Here is a 27826-nt window from a genome sequence, read left to right on the forward strand (position 1 = left end):
TATATGATCATTTGTTATTGCTGTTAGGGCTTACCATTGCTATTTAAACATGCTTGCAAACATGACCTAAATAATGCAGCCTGATTGTTGCTGAAGAGCAGTGCCAGGCTCCCTGATATGTAGTTTTTGTCATTGGTTTCTCTAGTACTTGGGCTTCACAGAGCACCTTTCAATGCCTCTGAAGCTCTGCAGTTCTCTCCATGCTTCTGAAAGGTATTTGAGACCAGCTCTTGGAAAGACTTCTTCCATTCTTGGGTTTAAGGTCTCAAGGCAGGGGATCACTGGGAAAATGAAACTTTTGATTTTTCCATCTAATAATATTTTAAGTAGAAGTCAACATTTAGAGGTTTGCTTTTTAGAATGGTCACTATCAGTGGTTCTCAACCAAGGGCAACTTTGTGCCACCCTCACCCCCCAGAGAACATTTGACAATGTTTGGAGACATTTTTGATTGTCATGAATTGAGGGAAGGGTCTTACTGGCATCTGGTGAGTAGAGGTCAGAGATGCTACAAAACATCCCACAATGTACAGAACAGCTCCCTGAACAAAAAATAATTCGACCCTAAATGCCCATGGTGCTGAGGTTGAGAAACCTTGCTGTATGGGTTTTTTTTTTTCCTGTCCAATCATTTAGTGTAATTGATACATTGCCCCAATTTCAGTGAATAATGTAGAAAAGCAATGGGAAAACTAAAAGGGAATAGTAATAGCTGTGTTATTTGAGTCATTTATTTTGAAGAAAAAGGTAAACTGTGTAGTTATGGTTGAAAAATGATGTGCCTGGAAAGAATAACCTTCTAAGGTTATATTTCAACTCCATATTCCTATGGCTTGCTAATTGGCTTGTTTATTTTAGATATCTCGCAATGAGAAGGGATGGAAAAGCTGGTTTGATAAAGATGCTCCAGAGGAAGAAATTATCCCTGATGGATATAATGATTCACTGGACACCTGCCACAAACTTTTACTTATCAGGTAAGAATAGGTATTGTCAGAGCTGGAAGCATCACTCATCGTACCATCAAATCATAGACTTACTTCAGTGAGTCTACTTCTCTATGTTCTGGTAGTTAATATAAGAAATGCATATGCTTTGAAATTACAGTTTTTTATGGCAATTCTTTAGCTCCTTGACAGGCAAATAAAATGGTGATGGTGGCAAAGAATGGTATGTTTTGACAACATATTAATTATATAGTGCTTTTAGCAAAAAAAAACCATGAAAAATGCTTTTATTATTCATTTTATTATTTATTGTTGAAGTTATTCCTTTAAAACTCACAAAGTTACAAAGCAATTAGTTTAGAAGCTGAAATTCAATTTCATCAGAGAAAAAACCATAAATATTGCGCTATAAAAATGTATAATGCAGGAGTAACTATTAAAGTAGAAGCAAAATTTTCAAATTTATGTTAAGAAAGAACATTCTATTTTTTCTCACTTTTCACATTTTCTCTTTTTTATTTTCTTGATTTAATCCGTATTGTATTTTTTCCATTACTTTAGTACCATTATATACCCCTCCTCCCAGCAGTCACCCCACTGTTGTCCATGTCCATGAGTTCTTTTTCCTTTTTGCTCAATCCCTCCACCCCTTCTGCCACCCCCTACTAACTGTCATCCTGCTCTCTATGAGTCTGTCCCCATTTTCCTTGTTAGTTCAGTTTGTTCATTAAATTCCACATGTGAGTGAAATCATATGGTACTTATCTTTCTCTGACTTGTTCATTTCACTTAGAGTAATGTTCTCCATGTCCATCCATGCTGTCACAAAAGGTAACATTTTCTTCTTTTTAACAGAAGAGTAGTATTCCATTGTGTAAGTGTTCCATAGTTGTTTTATCCATTCATCTACTGATGGACACTTGGGCTGCTTCCATATATTTGTGATTGTAAATAATGCTGCAATGAACGTAGGAGTGCTTATGTTCTTTCAAATTAGTGTTTTGAGTTCCTTCAGATATATTTCTAGAAGTGGGATTGCTGGGTCAAAAGGAAGAACATTTTTAATTTTTTGAGGCATCTCCATACTGCTTTCCACAGTGGCTGCACCAATCTACATTCACACCAACATTGCAAAAGGGTTCCCCTTTCTCCATATCCTTGCCAACACTTGTTTGTTGATTGATTGATGTAGCCTTTCTGACAGGTGTGAGTTGGTATCTCATTGTGGTTTAAATTTTCATTTCTCTGATGATAAGTGGTGTTGAGCATCTTTTCATATGTCTGTTGGCCCTCTGTATATTCTCTTTAGAGAAGTGTCTATTCAGGTCCCTTGCCCATTTTTTAATTGGGTTGTTTGTTTTTTGGGGTTGACTTTTGTAAGTTCTTATAAATTTTGGATATTAACCCCTTACCAGATGTATTGGCAAATATGTTCTCTCATTTTGTGGGTTGTCTTTTAGTTTTGTCAATGATTTCCTTTCTAAAAAGTGCAAAAACTTTTTAGTTTGACATAGTCCCATTTCTTTATTTTTTTCTTTTGTTCCCTTGCTTAAGGAGATATATCCAATAAAAGAATTTCTACTAGCAAGGTCTGAGATTTTGCTGCTTATGTTTTCTTCTAGAATTTTTTATGGTTTGGGGTGTAACATTTAAGTCTTTGATCCATTTTGAATTTATTATTGTGGTGGTGTAGGAAGGTGGCCTAGTTTAATTTTTCTTCACATATCTGTCCAATTTTCCTAGCACCATTTATTTAGTAAACTATATTTAGCCCATTATATGTGCTTGCTTGTTCTGTCAAATATTAATTGACTATAAAGGTGTGAGTTTATTTCTAGGCTCTCTATTCTGTTCCATTGATCTGTGTGTCTGTTTTTATGCCACTACCATGATGTTTTGATTATTATGGCCTTATAGTATAGCAGCATATTAGGTAGCATGATTCCTCCAATGTTGTTCTTCATTTTCAGGATTGCTGTTGCTATGCAGGGCCTTTAGTGGTTCTGGGGTCAGGGGGGGCAGGCTCTACCTGCAGAGGTTCCCTGGGCTGCCCGTAGATGAGAATATGTCTACCAAGATGTGATCTGCTTTGGGAGGAAAGATGGCCAATCTCTCAGAGGAGAAGGGCCTTGAGCCTGTTCCTCAATGAGCTTTTATTGGCTTTAATTTGCATAGTAATATAGGGCAGGTAGGTAAATCTCATCAATCATTGTCAGGCAGTAATGATCAAACAATAGATAACATTCAAAGAACTATGAGGGCTTATTCTGAGTCAGGGTCAGATAGCTAGACTGATGCCAAAGGACCATAAAGCTTTGGGAAACAAACTCATTTTATGCTTGGACCCTTATCATTTAAATTGAGGGTATTCTTAGCAAAGCAGGTTTCACAGGATTTTATGCATTCTTTCTTAGGCCTGATTGCCCCCCAGAAACCACCCATTGTAGCACAGGGCCACACCTGCCCCTGGCATTATTTATTTCAGGCTTAAAATCAAGTGGGAGATACAGGTAGCCAAGAGATTAGGAGACTATACAGATAGAATGAGGACTCATGCTATGACACATGCTGTTCACAGGGGTGAAGGTCCATCACCCCTTTTCTATAGTCCTCTAAGTCCTTGATGGCCCCTTTGCAACCATGCCTATCTTAGGTTGTCCCTCTCTTGAGGAATCTTACCCATCATTGGCTAATCAGTCACCTTCCCTGGGCCAAGCAGGGTGAAGTAAATGGGGAGAGGCTGTGCCCCTGCTGGGAGGATAAGCTTTGTCTTTTTAGTGGCTTATGGTCCCAAGGTCTTTTTACTCTGTCTTAGCCATGGGGGGGGTTATAGCCTTCTGAAACTAGGCAGGGCAGTTCTCAACATGGTTCTATATAAATTTTTGAAATATTTGTTCTAGTTCTGTGAAATATGTCACTGGAATCTTGATAGGAATTGTGTTGAATCTATAGATTGCTATGGGAAGTATAAACATTTTAATGATGTTAATTCATCCTATCCATGAACATGGGATGTACTTCCACTTATTTGTATCTTCTTCAATTTTTTTCTTCATTATCTTATAATTTTCTGAGTACAGGTCTCTTACATATTTGGTTAGGTTTACTCCTTGGTGGTTTATTTTTTTAGCAGTTGTGAGTGGGATTGTTTTCCTAATTTCCTTTTCTGTTACTTCATTATTGACATATAAAATGCAACTGATTTCTGTATCCTGCTACTTTGCTGAATTCATTTATCAGTTCCAGTAGTATCTTGGTGGAATCTTTGGGGTTCTCTGTGTACAGTACCATGTCATCTGCAAACAATGACAGTCTTACTTCTTCCATTCCAACTTGGATGCCTTTTATTTCTTGTTCTGGTCTGATTGCTGTGGCTAGGACTTCCAATGCTACATTGAATAAGGTAGGTAAAAGTGGACATCCCTGTCTTGTTCTTGATCTTAAGGGGAACACTTGTAGTTTTTGCCCATTGATATGATGCCAGCAGTGGGTTTGGCATATAGCCTTTATTATGTTTATGTATGTTTCCTCTAATCCCATTTTGCTGAGAGTATTTATCATAAATGGGCACTGGATTTTATCAAATGCTTTTTCTACATCTATTGATAGGATCATGTGTTTTTAATCTATTTTGTTAATGTGGTGAATCACATTTATTGATTTGTGAATGTTGTATCAACCTTGCTTTCCCAGAATAAATCCCATTTGATCATAATGTATGTTCTTTTTGATGCATTGCTGTATTCAGTTTGTTAACATTTTGTTGAGGATTTTAGTGTCTATATTCATCAGTGATATTGGCCCATAATTTTCTTTCTTTAGTGTCTTTATCTGCTTTTGGTATTAGGGGAATATTGGCCTTGTAAAATTAGTTTGGGAACCTTCCCTCCTCTTGAATTTTACGAAGTAGTTTGAGAAGGAGAAGTGTTAGTTCTTGGAATGTTTGGTAAAATGAAGCCATCTGGTCCAGGGCTTTTGTTTGTTGGGAATTTTTTGATTCCTGCTTCAATTTCACTAGGTGTAATCTGTCTATTCAGATTCTCTGATTCTTCCTGATTTATTTTTGGAAGATTGTATGTTTCTAGGAATTTGTCCATTTCTTCCACATGTCCAGTTTCTTGGCATATAGTTCATAATAATTTCTTACAATCCTTTGTATTTCTTTGGTATCAGTTGTTATTTCTCCTCTTTCATTTCTGATTTTATTTATTTGGGTTCTTTCTCTTTTTTTCTTGATGAGTCTGCTTAAAGGTTTGTCAACCTTGTTATCTTTTCAAAGAACCAGTTCTTGGATTCATTGTTCTTTTGTATAATTTTTTTCAACTTTATTTTGTTTATGTCTGCCCTGATCTTTATCATTTTCTTCTTTCTACTTAGTGTGGGCTTTGTTTGTTCCTGTTCAAGTTCCTTTAAGGTGAAATTAGATTGTTTATTTGAACTTTTTCTTGTTTTTTGAGATAGACCTGTAATGTTATGCATTTCCCTCTTAGGCTTGCTTTCCCAATGTCCCACAGGTTTTGAATTGTTGTGTTCTCATTTTAATTTGTTTCAATGTATTTTTTGTTTCTTACTTGATCTTGTTGTTGACACATTCAGTGTTTAATAACATGTAATTTAGCTTCCATGTCTCTGTTTGTTTTCCAGTGTTCTTATGGTTGATTTCTAGTTTCATAGCATTGTGGTCAGAAAAGATGCTTAATATGATTTCAATCTTAAATTTATTGAGACTTGTGTCCTAACATGTGGTCTATCCTGGAAAATGTTCCATGTGCACTTGAAAAGTATGTATATTCAGCTGCTTTGGGGTGAAATGCTCTGAAGATATCAATTAAATACATTTGATCTATTGTCTAATTTAAGGCAGCTGTCTCCTTATTGATTTTCTGTTTGGAAGATCTATCCATTGAAGCCAATGGGGTGTTAAAATTCCCAATTCTGACTGTATTTTTGTTGATCTTTCCCTTTATGAACATCAAGATTTGCTTCACAAACTTAGGTGCTCCTATGTTGGGTGCATAAATGTTTACTAGGGTTATATCCTCTTCTTGGATTGCCCCCATTACCATTATGTATTATCCTTCTTTGTCTCTTACTGTAGCCTTTGTTTTATTTTTTATTTTATTTCATTTTTAAATATATTTTATTGGTTATGCTATTATAGTTATCCCATTTTTTCTCCCATTTTTTCCCTCCACCCTGTACTCCCCCCAGCAGCTTCCCTGCCACCCCAGTTCATATCCATGGGTTGTACATATAAGTTGTTTGACTTTTCCATTTCCTATAATATTCTTAACCTCCCCCTCTCTATTTTCTACGTACCAATTAGGCTTCTTATTCCCTGTACCTTTTCCCCTATTCTCCCCACTGGCCCTCCCCACCAATAACCCCCCATATGATCTCCCTTTCTGTGATTCTGTTTCTGTTCTAATTGTTTGCTTAGTTTGTTTTTGTTTTTGTTTTTAAATTCAGTTGTTGATAGTTGTGAGTTTTTTGTCATTTTACTATTCATAGTTTTGATCTTTTTCATAGATAAGTCTCTTTAATATTTCATGTACTAAGGGCTTAGTGATGAAATCCTTTATCTTTACCTTATCTGGGAAGTACTTCATCTGCTCTTTCATTCTAAATGATAGCTTTGCTGGATAGGCTAATCTTGGATATAGGTACTTGCCTTTCATGACTTTGAATACTTCTTTCCAGCCCCTTCTTGCCTAGAAGGTTTCTTTTGAGAAATCAGCTGATAGTCTTATGGGAACTTCTTTGTAGGTAACTGTCTCCTTTTCTCTTGCTGCTTTTCAGATTCTCTCCTTATCTTTAATCTTGGGTGATGTAGTTATGCTGTGCCTTGGTATATACTTCTTTGGGATTCTGAGCTCCCTGGACTTCCTGGAAGTCTATTTCCTTTGCCAGATTGGGGAAGTTCTCCTTCATTATGTTTTTAAATAGTTTTCCAATTTCTTATTCTTCCCCTTCTCCTTCTGGCACACCTATGATTCAGATGTTGGAATGTTTCAAGTTGTCCCAGAGGTTCCCAAGCCTTAACTCATTTTTTTGAATTCTTGGTTTTTTTTATTCTGTTCCAGTTTAATGTTTTTGTCTTCCTTCTGCTCTGAATTGTTGATTTGGGTCCCAGTTTCCTTCCCTTCACTGTTGGTTCCCTGTATATTTTTCTTTATTTCACTTTGCATAGCCTTCACTTTCTCCTCCATTTTGCAATGATATTCAGCCCAGTTGTTACATTGTAAGGGGTGGTGACTTAGGTATTTGCCAGGGTGGGGCAATCCACTTTGCTGCGTTGTGTTGCTCTATGTTGGGGAGGGGTCAAAGAGGGAACAATGCAGCTTGTTCAATATTAGCTGGCTTTCAGTCACTTCCCCTGCTATCCACAAGTACATTGGGCCCTTCTGGTGCTGATTCCCAAGTGGGTGGGTTTGTGTACATTCTAGGACCCCGTGAGTGTCTCCAAGGAACTCTCCAGTGAGACTGAGAGTTTCTTCTGCCATTGCAACCTCTACAGGTTTTACAACCATAGTTTTGAGGCTTTGTTTCACCACGCTGGAACCCTGGGTTGCTCAGTCTGTCTCGCTCCCCAGTTGTTCTTCCTGGTATATCTACACACAAATGGGGGACCACCTGGTCCACTACCCACTGTCTTGCCCACCCCAGTCCACCAGCTGCTGCCTTTCTTTTCTGGTCCTCCAGCCACTGCCTTGCCACCTGTCCTCTCCATTCCAGCTGCCTGTCTCCACCCCTCCTAGCAATCTGAATGAATGTTTCTTCTTTAGCACTATTATTGTCAGACTTAAATACAGTTCAACTTTCTGGCAGTTCTGGTTATTTTTTTGTTTTGAAGTTTTTTTGTTCTCCTTCTTTTGGTTGTGTGAGGAGGCAGAGTATATCTACCTCTGCCTCCATCTTGGCTGGAAGTCCTCTTTTAAAGTTTTTTTGTTGGATATAAGTACTGCTACCCCAGATTTTTTTTCTTTTCCATTTGCATGAAATATCTGTTTCCATCCATTTACTTTAGTCTGTGTGTATCTTTTGATATGAGATGAGTCTCTTGGTGGCAGCATATATATGGGGCTTGTTTTCTTATCTGTTCAGCTACCCTATGTCTTTTGGTTGCAGCATTTAAGCCATTTACGTTTAAGGTTATTAATGATAGATATGCATTTAGTGCCATTTATTGTTAGGCTATTTTCCTCTGTTTTTATTTTTTTCTCTTTCTCTTCCTCCTTCTCCTGCCTCTTCCTCTCCTCCTTCTCCTGCCTCTTCCTCTCCTTCTTCTCTTGCCTCTTCCTCTCCTTCTCCTTATCTTTCTTTCTTCTTAGCTCTTTAACATTTGTTGCAATACAGGTTTGGTGTTAAATTTCTTTAGTTTTTTTCTTGTCTGGTAAGCTCCTCATTTCTCCTTTGATTTTAAATGATAGCCTTGCTGGGTAAAGTAGCTTTGGTTGTAGGTCCTTGCTTTTCATCACTTTGAATATTTCACACCACTCCCTTCTCACCTGAAATATTTCTGTTGAGAAATCAGATGGCAGTCTAATTGGTGTTCCACTGTATGTAACTATCTGCTTTTATCTTATGGCTTTTAGTATTCTCTTCTTGTCTTTAAGCCTTGTCATTTTAATTATGTCGTGTCTTGGTGTAGGTGTCTTTGGGTCCAAATTCTTTGGGACTCTCTAAGCTTCCCAGACTTTTTCCATCACCAAATTAGGGAAGTTTTCAGTCATTATTTCTTCAAACATGCTATCAATCCCTTTCTTGCTCTCTTCTCCTTCTGGTTTCCCCATAATGTGGATTTTCCCATGATATTGTTACACTTCATGTTGTCCAAAATGTTTCTTAAGCTCTCCTCATTTTTTAAAATTATTTTTTCTTTTTGCTGTTCTTCCTGAGTGTTTTTATTTTTACCATGTCTTCCAAATCACTGATTTTTATCTACTGTTTTATCTAACCTACTGTTTTTTCCTTCCAGTGTATTTATTTCGGATATTACATTCTTTATTTCTGACTGGTCCTTTTTTATGGTTTCTATGTCTTTTATCATGTTGCTGATTATCTCTATAATCATTGCTCTAAATTCTTTAACTGATAAATTGCTTACCTCCATTTCATCTAGTTCTTCTTCTGGAGACTTCTCTTGTTCTTTCATTTGGGGTCTATTTCTTTGTCTTCCCATTTTGGTAGCTTTATATTTTTTGCCTTAGTTGTTAAACTAATCAATGGTATAGTCTCAAGCCATAATCAGTAGCTTAAGCAACCACAGGGTGGTGCAGAGTAATACCTGAAGGTGGGGCTATTGCTTCCCCTTAAGCTGTGCCAGTTGGATAGAAGTGCTCTATGTGAGAAAGATGGCATCTGCAGTGTAGAGAATGACTCAACACAGGGATCCTGGTGGCTCTTCCTTCAGTTCTCTCCCCAGAGCCACCAACCCCTGACTCTCCTCAAGTGTTTCTAGCCCATTTTGCCCTCTCCCTGGAGTACCCCAAGGTAAGTGGCTGCAAACAAAATATTGTGGGTTGGCCCTTTAAGAGGCTCTCTGTGTCTCCAGCCATCTCTCCCTGGCAGACAGAAACCCTGGTGTTTTTAGAGCTGGATGTTATCTGGTTTTCTTTCTGGCTCTGATGCCGTAGCCTGGGGAGCATAGCTTGGGGTTTAGACTCCACCTTTCTCAGGAGGAACCCCCTTGGTTGCTGAAATATCCCTCCAGAACTTCAGCTGCCACTTGTTGGAGTCCAGCCAGCTCTCTTACACCTCCTCTGCATTCCCTACCAGTCTCACTGTCTGTCTGTGGTCATAAGGCTTCTCTCCATCTAGTGTTCAGTTGATTATTCAGGATGATTTCTCTACAGTTCAGTTTTAATTCCAGATTGGTCCTGGGAGTAGGTTAGTGTAGCTTCCACTTACTTCTCTACCATATTGAATCTTCCCCACATTTTCTCAATATTCAGTAGCTCAAAGAAGGCTTCTATATTAGAAGATCAGTGTGTGTGTGTGTGTGTGTGTGTGTGTGTGAGAGAGAGAGAGAGAGAGAGAGAGAGAGAGAGAGAGAATGAGAGACAGAGAGATTAGATTGGTGGTTGAGGCAAGAGGTTGGAATTGTGTGCAGGTGAGAAGGTTAACAAAAAGATGTTGGATAATTTTAGAGTAGTTTTTGTCTTTCCCAGTGTTATATGCCTAACTTAGCTTGCATTTTTTACAAAAAGTTGTTTCCTATGTTGTCATTCTTCAGAACTGATCACAGCAGTCAGCAGTGGTGACCTCATGGTCTACAGAGTCTGAAAGAGCTACTTGTTTTTTTATTGGAATAGATCTGTCTATCTTTTATCCATCATTTTAAACTGAATCTTTGTCAAGTGAACAGTGTAACCTATAGAATTTGTCTGCAGTTTTAAATATCAAATGACATTATTTAATGTGTCATGACTCTAACTTACAACAATGTAGGCAACACAGATGGTATTAAATAAATGCTTGCTGATCAACATACTTATGATACTTTTGACACATTAATTCTCCTGTGGAAGACTGCAGAGCTTCCTGGTCTGCAGTAGGTCAGTACAGAGCTGACAGAGGATACCTCCCCTTGCTTCTCTGCTGAGTGGGGCCTGATGTGTAGTAGGTGCTTGGTAAAAATCTGTCAAAGAATAAATGTGCCCCTGTGTAGTAGTTTTAATGAAGAACTGCTTACTTGAAGCTAACAGCCTCAGTTACCAGGGATAATCTTGATGGAGTTTTTAAAAATAGTCAATTAAAGTCTCAGAGTAGTTGCTGTTTCTTTTGAAAATGAGGTACTTGTCACAGACACAGATAAAACAGTGTGGGGATTACAAGAGGGAAAAGGGAGTGAGGGAGGTAGCAGAGGCTAAATGGGATAAATTGTGATGGAAGAAGACTTGATTTGGGGCAATGAACAATATACAGATGTTGTGTTATAAAATTGTACACCTGGAAACTGTGTAACTTTACTAACCAATGTCACCCCAATAAATTCAATTAAAAAATGAAAATGAGACACTTGAATTCGCTGACTTCTAAGTCCCCTTCCAGACTGACAACAGACTGTGTTGTTACTGTTTCTGCTCTACTTGCCAATGCCCAGCACCAAAACCACATCATTAAATTTGCACTCATCCAGGAATAGAAAACCTTGCCATCCCTCTTACACAGTACTGCATACTGTAGAATTAGCTTTTTGTCCTTTGCTAATTAAATAAGTTCTTTATGTGCTTAGAATTAGATAGAATATAAAATGAATAGATTACATTTTTTTTCCTGTAACTCATATTCATTTCTAGGTCTTGGTGCCCAGACCGTACTGTTTTTCAAGCAAGAAAGTATATTGCAGATTCTTTGGAAGAGAAGTACACAGAACCAGTTATCTTAAATCTGGAGAAAACTTGGGAAGAAAGTGATACGCGAACACCTCTGATATGTTTTCTGTCCATGGGATCTGATCCCACAATTCAAATTGATGCATTGGCCAAGAAACTGAAGCTGGGTATGATCAGCAATCTATGAAATTTAGCAAAACTTCCACATTTTCCCTCAACTTTTACCTTTCATAGCTTTATAACTGATTGGAAATATATCCATAAAAATGAGTTAGAAAAAATATTGAACTCCTTCTTCTTTCCTCCCTTTGCAGATCTAGAGTGAGGTTGGGAAAGAGATATCTTTGTGCAGAGGAACAAACTTGTATACTTTTTTTTAAAGTTATAAGCAGATAACCATACTACATGGATAATAGATTAGCAAGAATGAACATAAAAAAGCAAATTTTATTGTCATGTCTATATAAAATTACAACAAAGTCTGTTTTGTTGCAAATGTTAAAGAGCTATAACCATTGTAATGCATAGTAATTGAGGATTCGCTTATTCATGCTTTCATTCAATGACCATTTAGTCAGGCAGTGTGATAGTTTTGAGGAGTACAGAGATGAATCAACACAGCTGGAAAAGAAAGACATGTAAACACTTAATTGAAAACCATGTGACGACTGCTGTAACAGAGTTACATGAACATGTCTGATTACAAGATCCAGAGCTACTCAGACTGCATGGGGTGCAGAGATCACACTGATGATATTTTGAGAAGGATCTAAGAAAATAAATAAAATTTCATTAGGCAGGGATGGTGGGAAATGGAAGGAATGTTATTCCAAGGGGAGGAGACAGAGCGAGGAGTTATAAACACCTAAGTTGTGAGAGCAGTGACTGAGTCAGCAGAACCAAAGGACAGGGACCTTCATGATGCAGAGCCCATTTTGACAGGACTGAGCCATCATCTTGTAGGAAGGCTGTTGACCTGCTCTTCTTCCTCAGAAAACTTGGATCTTGTTGGAATGTCCATTTAGGATCTTCCAGGTTCAGATCTCTATAAGTATAATTTGCCAGGTTGATTCATTCACATCTTTATAAAGATCATAAAGTGATTAATTATGAATCACTAACCCTACTCTATGAAATAAAACTTACATTGCACTTATTATGTAGTTAATATAAACATGATACAAAGTCAATTCAGTTATCTCCAAGTGTTCACCATATGTCCCTCTGCACTAAGAAGTTACTGTAAATCATTAGCTTGTGGTAGCATGGTCTATGTTTGCTCCCACTTTTCTCATCTTGACTTTGTTCTGTTCATTGTCACTACACCATTCTGTGTTTTATATGGGCTCATGTTTAAATTATTATTTCTTTTTGGCAATCTCTTATGGTTAAGTCTCATTAACCACCTTTAAAATGGTCTGTTTAGCTCTGGTATTTACTGAAGCATGCCAGTCATCTGTGCTGGTCTAAGGGTGGTGCCCGTCTCACAGCCTTGTAACTTGCAAATCTTTTTCAGATCTAGCCTTCTATGGGTCTTTGTCTAGCTGCTTCTGTGCTCCATTTTTCTCTGCATATAGATTTCTTTATTTCTGCCTTGCCACAACCCATCTCCATGTGACAGAATTCATGGCCTCTGGTGGCTTGTGGGCTGACACGTTTAGTAAGTTCGGCACTTTCAGGGAAATTCCCTTTACTCTCTTAATCCCAAGTCCAAATAGCCAGGGAAGAAATTCATTGGTTTTGCTTTGGTCTTGTGCTCCTTTTTGGGCCAGTCAGTGAACTGTTGCTGTGGCAATAGATTCATAGCAGGAATCACATATATGGAGCTAGAATAGTAGTGAGCATTTCTTAGAAAGGCATATTTTTCCTAGAAGAAGAACACGTTCAACTATTTACCATTTCAAATATTAATAATGCTGTTGTCTTGGACAAGGGTTTAAAATAGAATTAAATTCAAGATCTTCTTTGGGAGGAATTTTAACTATAAAATTAAATAAATATATAAGGCCAGAATTGTATCACCTTTAGTGTTATTACATGTTATCATACTGCTTTGCTTGGCAGTTTGTTGATTTCTAATTCCATTGCTCCTAATTTGTTTTTCCAACAATCATTCAAGCTTCTATTGGATACTTTGTTAGGAGACTAAAACAAAGTAGATTTGATTTGGATACTGAAGGACTCAATGAAGTTATAAAGAACTACTCACTAAATCATTTTTAGGAATGTTAGAAAGTCACATGCTACTCACTGCTTTGGGTTAAAAATTCCCAAAATATCTGCTAAAATGAAACTATTATGTAGACAGAATACCATATTAACCTAGTTTCAACTAGAAATATTTTATTTGGATAACTGGATAACAAACAATCATAGAATGGTCAAGGTAGATCAGACTCTGGCAATCTTGAAATCCAGCTACATACCTTATTTTACCGCTGGGGAAACTAAGGTCTCAGTGTAAGGCCAGAGAGCTAGCTGGTGACAGATCTGATTCAGGACTCACTGGGAAACTTCACTTTAGTGCTCTCTTCCTTTATTCCTTCTCACTGCCTTTATTTGGATGAATTAACCAGTTACCAGACAGCATCTCAAAGGATGGGACCAATCAAATAAGTTTTTGTAGGAAAAGAAGAGAAAGAAAACTCACAATGGGTACTGTCTGGTGCCTGTCAAACTCTGCAGGGAGAGATTTGGAGCAGATAAATTCTGCAGAGAAGCACTGGGTGCCTGCATAAGGGTAGAAAACACATGGATTTAGCATGAGAACTCTACCAGGATCCTGGGTGGGGGAGGGTGGGGTACCAGAGGAAGGGCAGGTTTAAAAACAGAATCCAAACACAAGTAAAAGAGAAGAAATGAAACACAGACTCGCAATATACAAAAGAATGAATGAGGATGATGTACACAGATAAAAAACTTAAATAACAAGAGAATAATATACAATTACAGTAATAAACTTTAACGTCTCATTAAAATTCACTAATTTGTTAAAAAAATACAAAATTACAAAATTTTCTCAGGTACTATAGAAAAATCTAAATAGGCTAATAATGAAAATGAGGAAAGATTAGAAATTTTGAAATTATTACTTCGGCAAAGGCTCTGAGTTTGGATGATATTTTTTTTGATAAGTCCTTCAAAACTTTCACATGCTGTATTCCATTCTAGGACATGGTAAAATAAGATACACTTTCCTCTTTATTTTAAGGGAATGGTATTATTCTGATACCAAAAATAAACCAAGCTAGTAACTGCATAAAAGAAAGAAAAACACAGAATGATCAAATTATAGATATAAATATAAGGATTTTAGCTAAAATGCAAACAAGAAGAATTCAGTGTAACATTACAAAAAAACAACATGCAAAAAATAATAATGTATCCTGACCAAGTAAAAATGCATAGTTGAAATAAGAAGGTATGATAATAAGAAATCTTACCACAACAATAAGTAAAAGGCTTTCCCTTAGGCTATCATATTATTACCTTGATAGATGCTAAAAAAGCTTTGTATAGAAAGTTAATATTTGTATTTGGCTGTTAAAAAGCATAACTAGAAAAATATTTCATTAATGTGGTGATGAATACGAACTTCAGGCCTCCCCGTCATACTCGGTGATGACCGACGAGAGACATGCACACTGACTTCGGGAAGAAGATAGAGATGTCTGCTACCACCACTCGTAGTCAGCATTGTTGTGGAAGAGGTAGCTAATGCATTGTAAGAATAATAAATAAAAGATGTAACTATGGGAAAGAAGGGGCAAACATCATTATTCTCAGATAGTGTAATTGTCTAAAAAAATGAATCAACTGAAAATCTATTAGACTCAACAGGATAGTTCAGTAAGGTGGCTGGTCACAAAATAAATGTTAAAAAATCAATGGAGCATCGTATAAAATAAAATGTAAAAATCCCATTCACTATAGCAATAAAAGTAAAACTGAGAAACAATTTTTAAAATAGCCATTAGAAGAAAACTATAAAACTTTCTTATAGACATAAAAGTAGGATAAAATAATGGAGAGTTAAACCACATTCCCAGGATAAAGATTCAATATTATAAAGATGTCAATCGTCTCTAAATTAATCTATAAATTGAATGCAAGTCTAATTGAAATTCCAACGGTATTTTTTTCTAATGGGATAATAGAGGGATCTTAGATCATCTAGAACAATAAATGGACAAGAATAGCCCAGAGAGCTTGAAAGGGAAAAAGAATAATGGGGAGTGAACACCATGAGGTTCTTAAAACTTTATCAAATTGAGATAATTTAATCAGTATGAGGATGGCTCAGAGTAGATAAACAGATCAACACAGCAAAATAAAAGGCACCAAATTAGATTCTAGTACATATATTAGCTTAGTCTATGATAAGATTCACGTTTCAAATCAGTGGAGGGTAAATGAATTAAATAAATAATATTGATATAGCGGAAAAAAGTAAAGAGTTTTACCTCACCTTAAACTCCAAAGTAAAATTCTACATTGATGAAGGTTTTATATGGTTTAAGTTAAGCTATAAAAAATAAAAAGAATATATTGAATAGTTTGATAGTATTGCAGTGTCTGAGATTTCCTTGATCATAATACCAGAGTCCAAAACGAGAGGGACAAGATAGATAATTTGGATAAAGTTTTAAGACTTCTTTCTGAATGTCAGAAGCACCTCAAGTTAAAGCACAACTGAGGCTAAGAGTTGGGTTGGGACAGCATTCCATTGCAGCCGGGGACACCAGCAGTCCTCTGTACACGTCACAAATCCTCTTTAAGATGGTTTGTGTGCTCTGTTCTAAGTATCCTACTTGGAAGAGGATTTAATATGTAAGGTTTCTCCTAAAAAAAAAAAAAACAACTAAGAAACTATTAGACTTAACAGGAATAAGAAAAAGTTGAAATAATACTGAGAGATACACATCAAGATATATAAGCAAGGATGTTTAATCTAATGGTATTTATAATATTAGAAATTGGAAATGTCTTAAATATATGGAAGGGTCGTGGCTGAATGAGCAGCATAAAGGAATACTGTATCACCATTAAAAACTGCTTTCCAAGGGGAGGGAATTTCAGGAGAAACGGGGAAGGGTTTATAGGAACAAATATAAAGGACACATGGACAAAAACTAGGTGGGGGGGTGGAAATGGGAGGGAGGTGGGGAGGGATGGGAGGGTGGGCTGGGATGAGAGTAAAGGACAGACAAATGTACTTGAACAACCATTAAAATAAAAAAAAAGAAAATTTGCACATCTAAAAAAACTGCATTTCAATAATATTTAATGGCAGTAAAATGCTCACAATGTACTGTTAAGAAGTAGAGACATAAAATAACATGTATATTATTTTATGTGTCTATGTAATGTGTAATATGTATATATTTAATATACACATACACAGATCAGTGTACAATTCCTTATTCAAAAGCCAGATATGTTTCAGAAATAAAAATTTTCCAGCTTTTAGTATTCCACATATTCTATAATACACTGCAGAGAAGAGTATTAATATTCATAAAGATAGTGATAAATCAAAGACTATAAATAGCCTCATGTCCATGCAGGTCAGTTTTTGCCACTAAAATAAGTTTATGGCAAAATTTTCAGTTTTTAGAGTGCTTTGAATTTGGAGATGAGGGTAAGGGATTGTAGATTGTGCATATTAAAAAAGATTAGAATGAAGGTCTCTAGGGAGGGATATTGGTGATTTAAATTTTTTTCTTTATACTTTCCTATATTTTCCAAGGCTCTCACCATGAATATATATTGCTTAGTTAGAAATAAAATGTTTTTTTTGAAAGAAAGAGGAAAAGTAAAAGAGACACAAGCCTAATTTTGGAATGAAAGGGAAAGGCAGGGGAAATATTACTGAAGTCTCTTAAATACAAGCAGCCAAAAAATAAAAAATACAACCCAACGCCTGACCACGAAAGAGTAATTATACTGCATTCCTTGCAGCAACCCTCCTGCAGAACCCTGTCCTTGGTTGTCTCTGAGAATCCCCTTTGTGGTGTCAGTTTGCTGATTGTCTCAAAGAAGACACTTTTGGTTTGTTTTTTCTCCGTGGTTTTTCTAGTTAGTGCAGGGGTAGAGGGGTGACGGGGAGTCACTGCCAATGAGTAAGGTTTCTTTGGGGCTGAGAAAAATGTTCTGAGATTACATAATAGCAATTGTTCTACAACTTTATGAATATACTAAAAACATAATTAGTAAAAGGGAGAAAACTGTACTTGAACAATGATTAAAATAAAATAAAAAATAATCAACTTGCATACTTTAATGTGATATGTGAATTATATATCAACTTTATTTTTTTAAAGGATTTTATTTATTTATTTTTAGAGAGAGGCGAAGGGAGAGAGAAAGAGAAGGAGAGAAACATCAATGTTTGGCTGCCTCTTGCGTGCCTCTCACTAGGGACCTGGCCCACAACCCAGGCATGTGCTCTGACTGGGAATCGAACCAGTGACCCTGCAGTTCGCAGGCCGGCACTCAGTCCACTGAGCCACACTAGCCAGGGCATCTACTGAGGACCATACACTGTCTAGGTGCTGATCTAAGCCCCTTCTCTCCTGGTTCTGACATTCTACTGTGGGGGCAAAGCAGACAGTAATTGATAAGCAAGTGAATATATACCATGCTAAGAAAACTATATAACATGCAAAAAAAGAAGGAGGGTAAGGGGCAGACTGATGGCGGGGACAGGGGGTTGTGATGTTTTAGATAGGATGGTGAGGGAAGGCCTGGTTGAGGGGTGGGGAAGACCCAACATGTGAAGCAGGTGAGCCAGTGCCCCTGACAAGGAAACACATTTCAGGCAGAGGGAACATGAAGAGGCCAGTGCAGCAGGAGAAAAATGAATGAATGAGGGGAAGAGTGGTGAGATAAGAAAAGGGATGTGTGTGTGTGTGTGTGTGTGTGTGTGTGTGTGTGTAGAGTGTGGCTGCAGTGGAGGTCGATTGTGTAGGGCCTCAGAGGCTGTAGGTAAGAACTTTGGATTGGGGTTTGGATTTTGCTGTGAATAAAATGGGAATCCATCAGAAGGTTCTGAGCAGAGGATGGACATAATCTGACTTAGAGCTTGTCAGAATTCTCCTATAGGCAGTGAGAAGAAAGGCTGTTAGGGGATAACAGTGGAAGTAAGGTCCTCAGTTAGGTGGCTATTGCAAAAATCCAGGCAAAAGGCAACAGTCACTTGGACCAGGGGCACAAAAATAGAGATGTGGAAAAGTGGTCAGATTCTGTCTCTAAGTCTTTTCTCGACCCCAAGCCTGGAGATCAATAGAAGAAACTCAGGTCACTTGAGCAAAAATGAGTTCTTTTTAGAAGGTGTATTTCAGAGTTGAAGGAGAGGAGATAGATCTTGGCTCACATTCACGTGTTTATACTTTTTGTCCATATCAGCCTTTCCCTGTTGACCCACAGGGCATTTGTGTGTTTTCCCAACATAAGAAGTGTTCAGTATCTCTTGGTACCATCCAGAGGCTCCTCCCACCGAAGGTCCACCTCCCATTTCTTCTCCTTTTACAGGCTGTGTAGATTCTTCTCAGATGCCCGTGGAAGCAGTGCCTGGTTCCACTCAAGCAGGAGAAATCATGGGCTCGGGGGGGATGTCCAGCTTTGTTCAATAGCCTTGGCCTATGGCAGTTCCTGATTTTCCGAGCAGTACTCTCTTAGGCGCCCATTGCAAAGTTTCCTCCTGAGGCCCTGGATCCCTCATCTTGCACCTACAAGCCCTAATGGAATCTCTGGCCATTAACCACACAGTGCCATTTAAATGGTGTATCCTGAAAACTTCTTCTCCGGTTCCCTCCCCATCCCTTGAATTTTCCAGTCCCTTGTAGCCTCATTGTTTGTCCAACCACAGCAGCCCGTTTTTCTGAGGAGTCAGACTCACTCAGCAGAGTAGGGCAGAGCATATGCTGCTTCACAACATCTCCACTGACCTCCTTTCCCCGTGCCGAGATCATGCCTCCCAAACTCAAGAAAATCTGGGTCCACAAAGTCGTGCTTAAAAGTTAATTTCCAGTTCAAGTTTCACAAGCATGATTCATAGATTTCTTCAATTTAGTGAATTCAAATGGCAGGACACAAATGTGGTTCTCTGCCTGGAACATCAAATGTACTTATGAGCCTAAGTGGTGTGTTCTCCCCTGAATTATAATCACACTTCTGATCTCCGAGTGACCTCCACTTTCTCTTCACTCTCACTTCTGAGGTGGCGATTTAACCTGAATGTGGCCCACATTGGGCTGAGCCGCCTCAAGTTCCATCTCAGAAAATGGATAAACATGAAAACAAAAATAAAACAGACGAAAAAACCTGCAAGTCTGACATCCTAACAGAATAAAAATCCAATTAAATCTTTCCTGAAGCATCTGTAAAACACCATGGAGGTTTCTCATCAAAATATACAGCAAAATGTAAAAATTCTCTTTCCCTCTAAGTATCTGTGATAATATCATAGCCGCCTCTACCACCATCAGTCTTTCTTCTCGTTATTCCCAAAGACTCCAAAACACTCTAGAAGCCCAAGCTTGTGCCTTTTGTCTCACTTTCCTTGCCCTTCCCTCTCCTGGTGGTTCCTCCAGTTACTGCTCCACTAATTTCTCTCATCAACATGACCCAAGGCCAGACTTGTTTGAGTAATAACAGCTCCTTCCTAGGGAGGCTATGACCATTCAGAAATTAATGTTTTGTCCCAGTCCCGTTATAAAATTTATGTTTTAACATAATGAACCTTCTCCTGTGTTACAGAGTGCAGAACCATCTCAATGGGGCAAGGACAAGAAGTACATGCTCGAAAGCTGATTCAGATGTCAATGCAGCAGGTACGGAGCAAGGAACCCACACTTCTAATACAACATTCTCGCTCTTGTCCCTCTAGCCATCAGGCCTGTCTAGGACTGCCACAGTGACAGTGCGGCACTCTGCCTGTGATGCTCAGTCATTCTTCCTACTTCTCTTTATGTATATATCATCAACCTTTGATTACCTGTAAATTTTAAATCTCAGGCTAGTTTGCTTCAGACATCCCCACAAAAAACTTGTTTCATTTTCTATAGTATATGCTCCATTTTATTTTCATTATTTTAAAAAAATTTTTATTTAGTTATTTTTAGAGAGAGAAGGGAAGGAGAAAGACAGGGAGAGAAACATCAACGTGAGAGAGGAAGGAACATTGATCAGTTGCCGCTCATACACACCTCAACTGGGGACCAAAAACCTGCAGCCGGGCCTCTGCTCTGACTGGGAATCGAACCAGCTACCTTTCACTTTGCGGGACAATGCCCAACCTACTAAGCCACACTAGTCAGGGCATGTTTTCACTAAATTTTTTTCACAATTTGTCATACACACTTTCCAGTTCCTAAGGATATAGCTCTTAGCAGTCTTAGAATTTCATGATCAGTATTAATAGATAATGCTAAGGAAGTGAGTGACAGATTGAAACAGTTAAATTTCAATTTTTGGTTAAAATTATACTTTCATTTTTCATTAATGGATAGTTTGTGCCAAATAAGATATATTTGAGGATAGTATGTTTAAATATTGATAATGGTTTTTATTGGAAATTGTACACTGGATAGATTGTTGAAAAACGTTTTCTGTCACACCTAATAAATAAACAGGACATTAATTTTCTAGAAATATTTGGTAGATAACAATTTCAGCTTTTATAATAAGAAATTGCACAATTTATGAAAGTAAGATAAGATCTTGGTTTATTTTTAAGCTTTTTAATGTTTGTAGCAACTTTGGTGCAGTTTTTCCCAGGAATTAATGACTACAGAGTGTTAATGGGCTTAAAGCCCTGCTTGGGTCATCAGTTTTTTCCCTGGTCATTAATTCTCAGGTGCTGTAAGCCATAATTTTTATCACTTAATCAAATTCAGTAATATATTGTATTTAATTTATATCTATGAAAGCAATTACATATAATTGTTTTTACTCAAATCGAATGATTCACTTACTTGCGTGACTTGACAGTTGAACTTTGGGCCCAAAATAATTTCTTTAGTTTTTACAAGTGGGAAACTTTTTAGAAAGTGCATTTACATACACCATGTTTGAAAAAGTACCTTTTACAACTTTTATGTTCTATTTCTCAAGGTGGGATAAGTACTGATAATAATGGCATTATTGGGGTGAAAAAGTGACCAAGTGTAGCCACATTGCCACCTGGGGACACCAGATGTAGGATAAAGCTGACACTGTAGAATGCGAAGTGGGGAACCAGAAGTTAACTGGGTCCATGAAGGCACAAACTACCCATAAAGTCCATCTTACCCTGGACATCTCAGTTGTCTAGACCAACACAAACTTTGCTGTTTAAGCCAGGCTATATTGTATTTTTCTCTCACGTTAGAAAGCGTAATAAACAAACCTTACCATATGTTTATTGTGCTCCATATTTTGTAGCTGTATTTAATCTGATCTTGTTATATAAGGGGGGCAAAACTTCATCTGGTTAGTAAACTATTTTCTCACATAGGAGTGATGGTTATGTGAATTATATTGTTAAAGATAGTTTTTTTATCAAGTATTTAGATGGTTACTTTTTGTGCTTTCAGGAATTATGGGAAGAGTGATAACAAAAAATTAGATTTAGTATTTATGGTAGCAAATGTTACAAAATTCACCAAGTACAACTTTCATGAAGGGGTATGTGCCTCTCTTCCTGACCATAGTTTAGGGGTAAGTCAGTTCTGAGTTACTGTAGGAAGAACAATTTAAGTTACAAATTCCAAAATCCCCATTCCCACCATTAGATGGTGCACACACTGTACTTATACAAGTTTGACTGTAGTTTCAATTTCTCTTCCCTACTGGGTGGCAGAATACAGTCACTCTGAGCCACTTGATTCCAAATGAACAGCTTTGTCAGTAGCAGAAGAAATTATTGTTTTTACATACAGTAATTTCATTAAAAATATAGGCTCAAAAGAGTTTTCACATGCCCTAAGCAAAGGTTTAAAAAGAACTCATTTGTACATTTTGTTCTTATTAAAATCATAGCAAAAAAGTTATAAGAAATTAATATGAAATCATTTTGGAATATAGGGTGGCTGGGTATTACTGCAAAATTGTCACCTTGGCCTGGAATTCATGGAAGAATTGTTAGAGACAATAATTACCATTGAGGCCAACGATGATTCCTTCCGAGTATGGATAACCACCGAGCCCCACGATCGATTTCCAATTACATTGCTCCAGGTTTGTTATTTGGAGATAAGTGTCTTTTTCTTGAGAATTACACAAATAAAGATAGCATAATTGGCATTATTGAAGGATGGAAACACAACAGGGCTTTTCAGTCCAGTAGAGTTGGTACCGCAAAATCACTTCTTCTGATCACCAAGACTGTATAGCATGTATTTTCACAGAAGAGTTCTAAGACTTGGTACTAATTTATTGGGTTTCAGCTCTGATCAATGTCATATTTTATGTACCATAAGTTTATTATTTTCTGACATATTGTAATGTCTATTTTATCCTTTACAGTAACTTATAGAAACAAAATTACCATTTGCTTTTTATGACAGACTTCTCTCAAATTCACTAATGAGCCACCCCAAGGCATACGTGCGGGTTTGAAAAGAACATTTGCAGGAATTAATCAAGACCTCCTGGATATCAGTAATTTACCCATGTGGAAGCCAATGCTTTACACAGTGGCATTTCTGCACTCCACTGTGCAGGTAACGTCTGCAGCAGTTGCACACTTTGGGGATGCTCACGATGTTGTGTGGCCTTTTGGGAAAGCCCCTCTATAAGGTTGATCTGTGTACTGTGTCCCCTCACCCTGCCTTTTTCCCCTTCCTGACACTTTTCCCCACCTGCCAAGAATGTATTTGTTTATGTACTCATCACCTTTTCCCACCCTTCTCTACCCTGGCCATTAGAGTATAAGCCTCTTGAGGGCAAAGACTTTGTCCTTTTGTAACCGCTGAATCTTCCCATCATAGCAGCAGCTGGGGCATTGCTAGAGCTCCATAAGTATTTGTGGGATGAACAAATGGATTATCTAGGTAGGAGCTTGGTTTCCAAAGTGCCTATGGTGGCCAGGAATGTTATGTGCACCATCTCATGTAATGCTAACAACCACATTTCAAGGTAGGATTATCACTATTTTAAAAATGAAGAAATTGAGATTCAAAGAGGTTAAGTTCACTTTGTAATCAGTAGACCTAGGAGTCAAGTCCTACACTGGCTACCTCAGATGCACGCTTTGACCCTACTCCCCACTAGTGAGAGTGGCGGTGGTGTTGGGTGGAGGAGTCACAGTGATTATCTGTCTTTTCCAGGTTGTTTGCTATTTACTTTTACCTTATACTTAAATTTGATGATTTTATGGCTACCAGCCACTTGTCTGTGGAGTTTTTTCATTCTGTCATTTCAATTAGTGTATTCTTTATTTCTGACTGGTTTCTATTTTTATGCTATTGAGGGTTTCACTAAGTTCATTGAGTATCCTTGTTGGGAACCACCCTGGCCTGGTTTCAGAAGCTGTAACTACCCCCCCATGGCTAAGGCTGAGTGAGTGACCTTTGGACCATAAACCACTAAGGAGACAAAGCTTATCTCCCTGGCAGGGGTGCCGCCTCTGCCCCTTTTACTTCACCCTGCCTGGTCTCCAATGCATGATCTGTTAGCCAGTGATGGGTAAGATTCCCCAAGGGAGGGATGACCTAAGACAGGCATGATCATGGGGGCCCCCAGGGAAGGACTTGAGGGGCCAATAAAAAAAGGGGGTGATGGACCCTCACCCCTCGGCTTTGACATAGCCTGAGTCCTTATTCTGTCTGTAAGCAGTCTCCTAATCTCTCGGCTGCCTTACTTCCCCTGCCTGACTTGAGCCTGAAACAATGCTGGAAGTCGGTGCCACCCTGTGCTGGAAAGGGTGAATTCCCTAGGGCAATCAGGCCTAAGAAAGAATGCATAAAATCCTATGCATTTGCTAATACCCTCAGTTTAAATAATAAGGGACCAAGCAGGAAGCGAGTTTGTTCCCCAAAGTTTTAGGGCACTTTAACTGTCTGACCCTGACTCAGAATAAGCCCTCTGGGGTCTTTGAATGTTATCTATTGTTTAACAATTTCTGCCTGACAATGATTGATGAGTTTTATGTATGCACCCTGTATTCCTGAGCAATTGAATCCAATAAAAGCTTGTCAAGGCAAGGGTCGGTGTTCTCCTCTTGAGAGAGTGGCCGAGGCGCATTCAGAGTGACCGCGCCATCCCTCTTCTTCCACAGGACTTGGTAGTCTGTGTGAATTTGTCTCGTATCTCATCCACAATGCCATGGACCCTGGCTCTTGTGGATCCCATGAGATGGGGTCCGTATTGTATCCTTATAACCAGTGTTTTGAATTCTGTATCTAGTAGGTTCAACAGCAGAGTGGATGAAGCTGAGAATCAGATCAGCAATCTGGAATGTCAGGAACCAAAAAACAACCATTCAGAACAACAACAAGGAAAAAGAATCCCCCCCCCAAAAAAAACATAGTGTAAGGAACCTCTAGGAAAACTTCAAGCATACCAAAATTTGCATCATAGGGGTGCCTGAAGAAGAAGAGATAGCAAGAAATTGTAAACCTATTTGAAACAATAATGACAGAAAACATCCCTAACCTGGTGAAAGAAATAGACATAGAAGTCCAGGAAGCACAGAGAGTCCAAAACAAGATGAACCCAAAGAGGCCCACACCAAGACACATCATAATTAAAATGCCAAAAGTTAAAGACAGAGAATCTTAAAAGTAGCAAGAGAAAAGCAACTAGATACCTACAAGGGTGCTTCCATAAGACTGTCAGCTGATTTCTTAAAAGAAACTTTGCAGACTAGAAGAGATTGGTAAGAAGTATTCAAAGTGATGAAAAGCAAGAACCTATAGCCAAAATTACTCTACCCAGCAAGCTATCATTTAGAATTGAAGGACATATAAAGAACTTCCCAGATAAGAAAAACCTAAAGGAGTTCATCACCACTGAACCAATATTATAGGAAATGTTAAAGAGTCTTCTTTAAGAAGAAGAAGATAAAAAATATAAACAAAATAGCAATAAATACATATCTATCAACAATTGAATCTAAAAAAACAAAATAAACAAACAAGCAGAACAGAAATAGAATCATAGATACAGAATGTGTTGATGCTTGCCAGATGAGAAGGGGGTTGGAGGGATGGGCAAAATAGGTGAAGGGATTAAAAAGTACAAATTGATTATTATAGAATAATTATGGGGATATAAAGTACAGCATGGGGAATATACTCAATAATAGTCTAATAACTATGGTGTCAGATGGATGCAAGATTTATCAGGATCAGTTATGATATTATGTAATGTCTAAATACTGGGGTATACACATGATACAATGTATGCCAACTGTAATTGAAAATAAAAAATGATTTTAAAAAGTAATTTGATAATTTTATGGCTATCCAGCAACTTGTCAATGGGATTTTTTCATTCCATTATTGCTTTGTTCTACATTAAAATTTTGTGTTTGGTCCTGTATTTGAAAGCTGTACAATGTTCAGATACTTGATTCACTCCTTGATTACACAGAGAGATGAAGAGTCTTCTTTAACCACTTTTCTGTAATTTCCCGTCCCTGAGGCTTAAACCAGAAGCCATGCGTCAGCTGCACGGTGTATGCAGAGCACCCCTTTCTCCGCCCAGAACACCCTGGGCATACTTACACTCAGGCTCATTGCCCCTACCATTTTGTAGGGTTCCACACTGTCCAACAGAGAAGGCTGGTGCTTATCTGTCCCCCAACCCTGAGATAATTAAAATCAAGTAAACTGTTTGTGGGTGGTTATTTTCAGTAAGTCCCATTGTGGCCTTTGGATTGTAAATTACACTGAAGCCTATTTCATGCATCCTTATCTGGGGAGTGTTCATTTTGCTAGACCTTATCACACTCTAATACAAATATTGCTTTAGCTTTGTTTTTTAATTCCCAATTCACAAATAATATATTTTATGATTCTCTTCCTACTGGTGATGATTTAATTCCATTGTGCTTATCATGGAGAGGTGATTGGGATATTTTCCATATGGTCAGTGTGGCAACCTGTGTTGTTAGTGGCATTATCCAAATGCTAAACAGAAGAACAGCAGGACTGTGGTCAAGTCATGGGCTGAAGTGTGCTTGCACTTAACATGACTTGTATTTGGGTTAAACCAGAAAAAAAAATCCCCTTTGCTAAGGCCCTAAAGCCAACAGTGGCATGTCTATGAATAAAAGGTTGATTATCTCTTAAAATCCAATGATGGTAGTACTGGAAATAGCACTTCACAAAGTGTCAGGCAGCCTAGGCTTTAGTACTTGCTGCAAAATCAATTAGCTATGTAAGTAAAGTTGGTCAAGTCATGCCCCTCTCAGGGTCTCTGTTTCCCCTTCTGTTCACTTAGAGGCAGGAAGAGGTGATCTTTCAAGATTTTCCCCATTTTTTATAATTCTGTTATCCAGTTTTATGAGTATACAGGGAGTGTTGATAACTCAAGCATATTTTCCTGTTTTTTTTTAATTTCAAAAGTATGTGCTGTGGTACTAACTAAAGATTTTCTTTTACTTGGTTAGGATATAGCTAGCTTGATAGAAAAATCCAGAGTTCTTTAGGGCCTTGCAGTCCTGGGCCAGCAGCATCACATCACCTGGGAGCTTGTAAGAGTTGAATCTCAGGCCCCAACCCAGACCTGCTGAATCAGAGTCTGTATTGTAATAAAATGCCCAAGTGATTTGGGTGAGCATTACAGCTTGAGATGTAACTGATGTAGGAAAGTGTGTTCTGAATTGGATAGGTTGTGACATATTTTTCTAGTGTTGGACATAATAGCTAAACACCTGATTTGCTAATTGACCCCTCCAAATTAACCCAGATATCCCTTGCTTTATGCAAACACGATGGTGTTTATTTCACTTAACATAATAGGACTACAGGACAAGATGGGGGCATAGGTAGACACACTGTGCCTCCTTGCACAACCAAGATAGGGACAACAACAATTTAGAAACAGAATAACAACCAGAACTGACAGAAAATTGAACTGTATGGAAGTCAGACAACCAAGAAGTTAAAATAGACACGTTCATCCAGACCGGTAGGAGGGGCAGAGTCGGGCAGCTGAGCATGGGTCGAGGCACAGAGAGCAGAGAATGTTGGGACCTGGTGCATAAGGCATCCGGGGCACACAAGACCATAGTGGGCGGACCCTGGGCACACAAGCAGCAGTTGGCAGACCCTGGCTGAGGGGTGGCAACTGGCAGACCCAGCAAGATGGTGATTGTGAAGCAAGGCACTGCACACAACCCAGGATCACAGCACTGGGAAATAGAGCCTCGGGGCACTGATTGAAAACACCTGTGGGGATTGAGGCACGGGGAGAGACTCCCAGCCTCACAGGAGAGGTCGTTGGAAAGTCCCACGGGGTGCACAAGCCCATCCACACGGGAATTGGCAATAGGGGGCCCACTTTGCTCAGGGGAAGCAGTGGAAGGGACTGAGGTCAGATGGAGAGTGGAGC

General features: G+C 38.3%; 1 protein-coding gene across 1 annotated transcript in view; it reads left to right on the top strand.

The window, feature by feature from the left end:
- Positions 1–27826, top strand: part of DNAH8 (dynein axonemal heavy chain 8) — a 305262-nt gene that overhangs the window by 225692 nt on the left and 51744 nt on the right. The window contains exons 80-84 of the mRNA XM_028509424.2: positions 859–977; positions 11249–11451; positions 20045–20118; positions 22352–22504; positions 22834–22989. Of these exons, the coding sequence (XP_028365225.2) occupies positions 859–977; positions 11249–11451; positions 20045–20118; positions 22352–22504; positions 22834–22989 (705 nt within the window). The remainder of the gene's footprint in view (positions 1–858; positions 978–11248; positions 11452–20044; positions 20119–22351; positions 22505–22833; positions 22990–27826) is intronic.

Source organism: Phyllostomus discolor, chromosome 4 (genome assembly GCF_004126475.2).
Source record: "Phyllostomus discolor isolate MPI-MPIP mPhyDis1 chromosome 4, mPhyDis1.pri.v3, whole genome shotgun sequence".
Lineage (NCBI taxonomy): Eukaryota > Metazoa > Chordata > Mammalia > Chiroptera > Phyllostomidae > Phyllostomus > Phyllostomus discolor.